The sequence below is a fragment of the Juglans regia genome, chromosome 6, assembly GCF_001411555.2.
Source record: "Juglans regia cultivar Chandler chromosome 6, Walnut 2.0, whole genome shotgun sequence".
Classification (NCBI taxonomy): domain Eukaryota; kingdom Viridiplantae; phylum Streptophyta; class Magnoliopsida; order Fagales; family Juglandaceae; genus Juglans; species Juglans regia.
In genome coordinates this window covers 9,904,795-9,914,230 of record NC_049906.1, presented here as the reverse complement: position 1 = coordinate 9,914,230, position 9,436 = coordinate 9,904,795, and the positions used below count along the sequence as shown (strand labels likewise).

The 9,436-nt window shown below is 34.5% G+C and overlaps 1 protein-coding gene across 2 annotated transcripts; it reads left to right on the top strand.

Moving 5' to 3' along the window:
- Window positions 1–356: 356 nt before the first annotated feature.
- Window positions 357–8,627, top strand: LOC109010312 (serine carboxypeptidase 1-like). 2 transcript variants are annotated; one of them, XM_018991103.2, is made up of 8 exons: window positions 357–790; window positions 4,184–4,291; window positions 4,411–4,685; window positions 4,917–5,162; window positions 5,498–5,604; window positions 5,770–5,856; window positions 8,132–8,237; window positions 8,321–8,627. In XM_018991103.2, the coding sequence occupies exons 1-8, from the start codon at window positions 406–408 to the stop codon at window positions 8,462–8,464; spliced, it is 1,458 nt and encodes a 485-aa protein (XP_018846648.1). In that variant the 5' UTR covers window positions 357–405; the 3' UTR covers window positions 8,465–8,627. The 2 variants fall into 2 exon arrangements, with proteins under 2 accessions (XP_018846648.1, XP_018846647.1); XM_018991102.2 differs by having other exon boundaries at window positions 4,408–4,685.
- The last annotated feature ends 809 nt before the right edge of the window (window positions 8,628–9,436 follow it).

The following is a 9,436-nucleotide window of genomic DNA, read 5'->3' as shown; positions in this document are numbered from 1 at the left end:
GATGCACAATTAAAACTATATAGATGCAATAGATTGATACCAACATTCATGTATACATACTTCCCATTAATACTTCAATACTCATTTCTTATAACGAGTCAAAAGAATTAGAAAAGAGACAATTTCACGAATACGAAGCTTGACCACAAAAAGATCAATCTATGGATATTGTTCCTCAAAAGTTCAAGCGAAAGTCAAATCAAAGCTTTGCCTAATTCCACATTATATGTGCGATTTAGAAGCCAATATTTTGCCAACAAATTAATGGTCCCCCTGCCCTAAAGAATGGTATCTTGTCCATATTCTCAGCTTCCACAGTCATTCACTTTGCCTATATATAAAGAAAATATACCAAAAAACCCTTTAAAGATCCAAGCAATTGTATTCAAGCAACAAGATCAGAAGATGAGGCTTTCACTTCTCTGCAGCTCTCTTCTGCTCCTTTCCTTCCACCATTTAGTTTTTCCCATCTCCTGCAATGGCAGCCAGGTAGACAACCTTTACAAGTTGATCAAAGCTCGGAAATCCCAAAATCCTCCTCATACTGAATTCTTGGATGGATTAGATGATGATGCCGGAAAGTTTTCGCCGGAGTATGTCGGACCCCAAGACGGGTTGATGCAAGCTGACAAGATTGAGGCCTTGCCAGGACAACCAGGAGGAGTAGATTTTGATCAGTATGCAGGCTATGTAACGGTGGATCCTAAAGCTGGGAGAGCACTGTTCTATTACTTTGTGGAGTCCTCTCAAAACTCCGCAACAAAACCTCTCGTCCTATGGTTAAATGGAGGTAAGCTTATACATATCCAGATGCATCATGTTCTTATCAACTAAAGTGTATTGATCACTCGATAGCGATACGCTTACAACTCTTTTACAATCGATTTTGCAATAAACTGATATATAAGTACGGTAATTCATTAAAGATCATGAATACCAAATTTTCAAAACTAATTTTTATTTAAAATAGAATTATAAAATAGTTGTAAAAGACTGGTAAGTTAATCATCATTTTCATGTATCGTCATAGCCTATATACAGAGCAAATTATATGGAAAACAAACCACAATACATGGGCTCTGCAAATATGTTACGTGTGATATATCATCATGATCTGTACATGATATATTGAAGGAAAAGGACCTTAGGAAATACTATTAGATGCTATTGCTGGATATTCTCTCGGACGAGCAATCTGCATATGCAGTAATTAATTCTCCAGACCTTTTTTCTCTTTACGACTTTTCTGATCAATTTTAGTCCTTATCATGAAAAGTAGTAAAAAAGTAATGAAAAAAAAATGATAGAATATTAAATAGTAAAGAATAGTAATAAAAAGTAAGTAAAAAATAATAATAAAATAATAAATAGTAGTGAGATATTCTCAGGAGAATACCTCAACACCCAAACTATTAAAACAGAAAATGAGTTTATTAAGGTAGAAATAGGATAGAAATAGAACCCTTTGCATCACTAACCTCGTTTGCATTCAAAACTCACATCAACTCATTTTAATTCATCTCATCTCATCATTACAATTTTCTCAAATTTCTATACAAAATATAATAAACAATTCAACTTTTTCAAATCCCAAAACAACTTTCTCGAATTCCCTTACAAAATATAATAAATAATTTAACTTTTATTCTACTATTTATAAATCATCTCAACTCATCTCTAAATCTAAACCACTCCTAAATATATTTGTTTTTCGTATACTTTTTGCATTTGTGCATGGAAAAAATACAGCCCTCGAACCATATAGGATATTCTACCATGCAACTACTTAAAATAAATAACATTATCTTCTAATTTTCAGCTTTAAAAATGAAAAATATAAAAGTTTAAATGCAAAATATAAAAGAGAAATGTTCTACATCTTATTTTTATCATCCTAAATCACGCAAGATGATACGACATATTTTAATTGATAGCCAAATAGAACTACTTAAAATATACCATGATAGCATGTATGACAGGAGATTATATAGTTTAAGATAATAAAAAAAAAATAATAGTACAAAAAATGACGTAAATTGATTTTTTTTTCTTTATTTTAATTCGTTTGAATTCAAAACTCATTTCGATTCATCTCATCTCATCATTATAATTTTTTTAAATTTTTACACAAAATATAATAAACTATTCACATTTTTCAAATTCTGAAATAATTTTTTTAAATTTTTATAAAAAATATAATAAATAATTCAACTTTTATTTTACTATTTACAAATAATCTCAACTCATATCAACTTATCCCAATCTAAACCACTCATTCTAAAATGGTAAAAGAATATTCACAAGTCATAATCCCCTTATCCCATCATTCCCCACAATCTCAATATATATACTTCAAAATTATTTCAGTGGGTATCATCTTTGCGGGTGGCTGTTTGTGCCATTTATTAAAGTGGAATGAATAGAACTCTCAATCATTTGGTTATCAGAATCTTCCTTCAATCACCAAGCAATTATAGCCAGAAAATGCAAAAAAAGTCGAGCAGGATTGGCCCCCACTTCCAACATATTCTTTTTTTGTCACCAATATTGCTTTCCCCACAAGGCTCCCAAACACATGATTTCTAAAGCAAAAAATGTGACATTTGAGTGCTATTATTCTCTTACCCAAATGAAGGATGTTTCATCATATAACATAACCTTTTTTTTTTAATAATTTTTTTAACAATTATTATTTAAATAAAAGTATTTATGCAGGTGAGGTTACTTTTTTAAGTTCTTTTTTATAAAAATGTCTCATATTTAATATATAACTGTATTAATTATTATTAAAAAAATTGTATGTTTATTATTTTCCGTATGTAATATTACCCAAATAAATGTTAAGAAATGTTATGCATTAATCACTATTCACTCTCACACCTTGTAGCTATAATTTTATTTTACAAAGTATGAATATATTTTTTTATAAGATGTAGAGTGTAGGATAGTAAATGTGACTTATGAGAAGAATTTTTTAAATGCTAGGTCGGGAATGACTGCCCTTAGATGGATTTGGCCACTGTCCAATATTGTTCACTTTTTAAGATTAAATTTAGCTTGCTTTGTGATGATTTATGCGATTGTTTTGAAAAAAATTTATCTTCAATTTAAACATATTTATATTTTAAACATTAACATAATTTTGACTATAATAAAAAAAATCCATCTAATCATTTGTCTCAATTTTTGTGAAAAACAAAATTGCAAAGATAAGAATTTTGCTATACATCAGCCACTATTCACCCCCACACCCCACACTTGACAATTTATTTTTTTATTTTTTATTTATTTTTATTTTTTTATATATAAGTTGTGGGGTGTTTTTCATTGGTGTTGGGTAGTAAATAGTGATTGATAAAAAGAATTATTCAAAAGATAAACATTTCCTTACAAAAATCTTAAGTTGTTAACTACATAAGAATCCTTATTTACAAACATAGTTTCATTGGACTTTACTATATACATAATAATTAGCTTTACTTCCTCTCTCGAAACGGAAAAAACAAAATGGTTATTTGCGTAATCATTTTCTGAATTTTTATGTTAAAGAAATTTAGAACCCACTAAAATCGCAAATTAATACATTATTTTATGCAAATTGTACTATCATGTATAGAATAATACGTGTCAACAAATTAAAGCCAACATATATCATTTCACTTCCACTCCAATTGTTTCATTTAACGAATAAATAATTCTTAAAACTCTTAAAAAATTAAAAAAAAAAAAAAAAAAAAGAAAAGAAAGAAAGTTGACCATTGGTGGCCACCACTAGGATCCCCTTGGGCAGTCCAAATCGAGCTGTCCTACCGGTGGCCGCCCCGTGGATAGCCTTGATTGGTCACTCCTAAGATAGCCTCACTCATATTGGTAGCCAACCATCTAGTCAGGTCAATTTATGAATTTTATTAATGTTTGTAATGAAATAACAATGAAAGTGAAATGTCGAGAGAATTTTCTCATAATAAAATTTTCACATGAGATGGACGAAGAGATTAATTTATGTAAAAATCAAGAATTCATGAAGCTTTTTCTTTCCTATATATATATTTTTTTAATCCAAAACTTGAAAGCCAGAAACCAACTTTGCAATTAACTGGAGAAAGCCACAATAGCCAGCATCTGGCTGTCATTTTCATTTATAATTCACATGCAGAAGTTACAAGAAAATCAATATATGCAGGCCCAGGATGCTCTTCTCTCGGATATGGAGCCATGGAAGAACTGGGACCTTTCAGAGTCCATAGAAATGGGAACACACTTTACCAAAATCCTTATGCATGGAACAAAGGTGAGCAAATTCATTCTGTTTCCACTTTCCACCTAAAAGCACACACTATTCTCTCTCAAATCTTCATTCATAGGATTGTGAACTAGGAATTAGGACTAATGCCCCCTCTGAATTAGCAGTGGCAAATGTTATCTTTCTGGAATCCCCAGCTGGAGTTGGGTTTTCATATTCAAACACTTCCGCCGACTACAGCAATGCCGGCGACAAAAGCACGGCAAAGGACTCCTACACTTTTCTTCTAAACTGGCTTGAGAGATTTCCCCAGTATAAGAACAGAGACTTCTTTATAGCTGGAGAAAGCTATGCTGGTCATTACGTGCCTCAGCTTGCTTATACCATTCTCTCAAAGAATAAGATCACAAATCAAACACTAATCAACCTCAAAGGGATTGCAGTGAGTAACTTGTGAAGTTTTACCTTGGGTTATGACATATGTCAAGATGACTGACTCGATGCATATAGAGTTAGTTTTGTTACATCTACTACATTAGTACTACAAGGATATACAACTTGATACTCACATGACAATATCACGTCAGTTTGTATGTCTATCTAGCATCGAATGTCGTAGTCCAAGCATAAAAGACTCACCAAGGCTTCTCTGCAATATTTGAATGGATTGCAGATTGGGAACGCTTGGATAGATGATAACACAGGTATATTGGGCATATATGATTATTTCTGGACACATGCTTTGAACTCCGACGACACCAATGCCGGAATTCACAGATATTGCGATTTCGATACTGGTGATTTTTCCAGCAAGTGTGAGCAATATCAAAGCCTAGGAGACCAAGAGGTCGGTGGGCTCGATATATACAACATATATGCTCCTTTATGCAATGGATCTGCACCCAACTCCGGATCAAGTGTAAGTCTCATAAAACTAGTAGTTTCTTACGACTAACATCATATCTCAATAGAAAAATATCACTAAGTTTGGTCACAATTGACACTACCTATGAGTTAATTTAAAATAATTACCCCTCAGGGTTGTCAAAAAGAAGGGGCTTAGAATGAGTTACAGATTCGATTCCGCACTGAGTTACTCATATTTACCAGTTCTAGTGGTTGGGGTCGTGCATCTAGAGTTGCATTACTAACCAAAGGAAGGTCCAAAGGAAATAAAATTGGTTCACAACATTTTAAAAACATGAGAAATAAAGTGGTTTCTGCATACCATGATATTTGATCTTTGCAAAATAGGTCAAGAATTTTGATCCTTGCTCCGACCAATATGTCAATACATACCTAAATCTTGCCAAGGTGCAAACAGCTCTTCATGCAAAAACTACAAAATGGGCAGCTTGCAGGTATGCGTGACTTTATCTATACAAGTATTTTTACCTATTGAATGTAAACATTGGCAATGATGGTTCTGTTTCAAGGCATGAATGCAAATAAAAGAAACAAGCTGTCTTGGACTAATAGTGTCACCTGGTGTAACCTAACAAATTTTGCTTCTGCACTACCTGCAGCTCCCTTGGATGGAAGGACAGGCCGACCACAATTCTACCCATTATCAAGCGGCTCATATCAAGTGGAGTTAGTTTATGGATATACAGGTAAGCCCTCATCTTTAAATGAGCTTTCTAGTAAATCCCTCTACGAACTCTTATTCCAAAGAAAACCCACTTAGAATTTCTCTATTCATAAATGAACCAAAGCAGTAGGCAAGTTAAAAACATAGAGCAAATAATATTCTCATGTATTGTACCAAAGAAAATAAAGCAACCAACTGCAAATAGGGCTGTAATCGATCTGAGCCGAGTCAAGTTCGAGCTAATCAAACACGAACTTGAGCCGAGCCGAGTCGAGTTATTTATCAATCTTTATTTGTACTCTTTAACGAGTTTGAACCGAGTTGAGTTATTACTCGAGTTTTGTTTGCACTCTTATATATATATTTTGAATGAATTGAATAATTAAAAATACCAAATTACAAAACAAAAAATTAAATGAAATTTTTACAATTAATATATAAACTTATATTGAACTATAAAATTATAACATCTTTATGAATACATTTCTTATATGGTTATACATTATAGTATATAATGAAACTACCAAGTCCGATATACTAACTATTGCACATTATAAAATATATAGAAATAAATTATATATATTCAATGATTTATGGACGAGCTGTAATTGAGTCAAGCTAACAAGCCAAGTTGAGCATGAACGAGTGAGCTCTAATGAGCCTTAGTAGAGTCAAGTTGAGTTTAATCAAGTATGTGTCATTTGGGATGTTGTTATAGAAAAAATGGAGAGGAAACTAGCTGGTTGGAAGAGGATGTACTTATCTAAAGGGGGCCGGGTGACTCTCATAAAAAGTACCCTGTCTAACTTACCAACTTATTTCCTTTCCTTATTTCCACTCCCTGTTAAGGTGGCTCATCGCCTGGAGAAAATTCAACGGGATTTCCTATGGGGAGGGATCAAAGATGAGTTTAAATTTCACTTGGTGAAATGGGCCACAATTTGTTCCCCTATCAAAGAAGGAGGTTTAGGTATACGGAATTTGAGAACTTTCAATCAAGCCTTGCTTGGCAAATGGTTATGGAGATATCACCAAGAACGGGAGGCCTTGTGGCGAACCGTTATTGCTTTGAAGCACGGGGAATCTTGGGGAGGGTGGTGTTCTAATGAGGTGAGTGGACCTCATGGAGTTGGGCTTTGGAAACACATTAGAAGAGGGTGGGACACATATGCAGCACTTACTTGCTTCAAAGTCGGCAACGGATCTAAGGTAAAGTTTTGGCATGACTTATGGTGTGGTGATCGGACGCTCAAGGATGTTTATCCACAAGTTTATAGCCTAGCAAGAAGGAAAGAAGCTTCTATCGCAGATCTGATTATCTCTTCCAATGGCTCTTCCCAATGGAACCTCACTTTTCATAGAGATGCACAAGATTGGGAGATGGACGACCTTTCGGCCTTTTTTGATTTAGTGTATGCCACTAGTGTGTTGGGGGAAGAAGAAGACAAGATATGTTGGCGTCCATCTAAGAAGGGAGTGTTCACAGCTTGCTCTTTCTACCACTCCTTAAACTTGCACAACTCAGTTCCATTCCCATGGAAAAGCATTTGGAAGACAAAGGCACCTCTAAAGGCAGCTTTTTTTGTATGGACAGCATCTTTGGGGAAGATTCTTACCATAGATAACCTAAGGAAACGTGGCATTATCGCTATAAATTGGTGTTACATGTGTAAGAAGAGTGGTGAGTCCGTTGACCATCTATTACTACATTGTGAGGTTGCCATGACTTTATGGACAGATGTCTTAGCACGGGTGGGATTAGCGTGGGTGATGCCGGAAAGGGTGTGTGATTTTTTAGCCTCTTGGAGAGGTATTAGGGGAAACACTCAAATTGCATCCATATGGAAGATGTTACCTATTTGTCTATGGTGGTGCATTTGGAGGGAGCGGAATGCAAGATGCTTTGAAGATCAAGAAAGATCAATGGAGGAGCTTAGAATTTTGTTTTTCAATACTTTACTCCATTGGTCGATTGTAATTGATTTTCATGGCAGGTCTTTTCATGAGTTTCTTGTATCTCTAAGTTAGACATTGTGATCGTGTTCATGTATATGTCCCGTGTACTTGGACACTCTTTGTCTCCCTTTTGATCAATAAAAATTTGTTTACCGATCAAAAAAAAAAACTAATAGAGCGGGTTTCTTCTGCTTTCATGATCGAGCTTCTTTTTTTTCACAAGTCGAGCTCGGTTTGAGTTTAGCCAAGCGAGTATCGGACGAGCAATGGTATAGACTGATTCATTTACAGCCCTAACTGCAAAGCTAACACCTTAAACATTCTGTTAAATGAACCTGCAGTGGGGACACAGATGCACGAGTTCCAGTAACCTCCTCTAGGTATGCAATAAACAAACTAAAGCTAAGGGTCGACACCGACTGGCGCCCGTGGTATTCTGGTGGTGAGGTAAATATGTCTTGGTCATTTGCAACTCTATATCACACACCATATAAAAAGGCTAAAGATTTTGCACATGGTGATGATGGCAGGTTGGAGGATATGTTATTGGGTACAAAGGAGTGACATTCACTACCGTAAGGGGAGCTGGGCATACAGTTCCAAGCTACCAACCAGGACGAGCACTAACCATGATCTCATCTTTCCTTCAAGGGAAACTCCCTCCTCCCTCCTGAGGAAGCAGTCCTCCAAAATACAGTAATTGTCTTATAGCACAAATATCCATTTTTATGTAACACAAGTAAGCTAAAAGGGTCTCTGCAACACCCATTGTTTCCTACCAGAGAATAGAATCTCAAAATAAGATACTATTCATAGAATACCATGTTTCTTTTTATCTTTGGGGGCAAAGGAGCGGAGCATAGGATTTTCTTTATATACCATTCATATAAAACCAAAAAACACAGGAAATGTTCGAGAATAAGGAGTTTTACTAAACAAAACATTTACAAAAATAAGCGAAGCAAGACTACATTAGCAACTGCAGACGATTGAGCTTTTCTTACACAAATAGAATCAGCTAAATTACCGAGAAACCTCTCATTTCTTGACTGCTGGTATGGGGTGATTTCAAAGTATATGCTTTGTAGATTCTACTGCACTATTAGCTGTTGGCTCCCAAAAATTAAGAAAAACCATTTCTTCAAAATCAAACTCAGCCAAGACCTCTTACAAAAATAATGTAAACCACTCCCCATCAACCTCTGATATTTTAGCGTGTAAAAGAGGTATGCAATTGCAACACCAAAACTGCATTCAACCTCACTCTACAAGCCACCAAGATATATCACCAAAATCTCAAAATGTAAACCCTAAATGCTCAAACCTATCAAAATTAGATGAGCAACGACTAGTTCTTTCAACTATAAACTAATTCTTAATGATGCATCTATTCTGCTGCAGCATCTTTAGGTACTTATGCAAGTAAAGTTTTCCATATTCCAAACGTTCAGCAACAACTTATAAGGCCTCTTAAACAATTAAACAATACTTCATTAAAAATAATGGAAGAAAGACCAATTATATACCCCCCTGCAATCAGATTTATTAAAAAGATCAAACTCCATTTTCAGATACCACCTTATGTAGATTTATTATTTTTATTTTTATTTTTTAAATTAGTATATGAGACATGGAACTGTGAGCTC

Excerpts from the sequence above, each read along its gene's own strand:
- LOC109010312 (XM_018991102.2), top strand. The coding sequence starts at position 406 with ATGAGGCTTTCACTTCTCTGCAGCTCTCTTCTGCTCCTTTCCTTCCAC. Across the intron at positions 4,292-4,407 it reads TCCTTATGCATGGAACAAAG|CAGTGGCAAATGTTATCTTT; the intron begins GTGAGCAAATTC and ends CCTCTGAATTAG. Across the intron at positions 5,163-5,497 it reads CACCCAACTCCGGATCAAGT|GTCAAGAATTTTGATCCTTG; the intron begins GTAAGTCTCATA and ends TTTGCAAAATAG.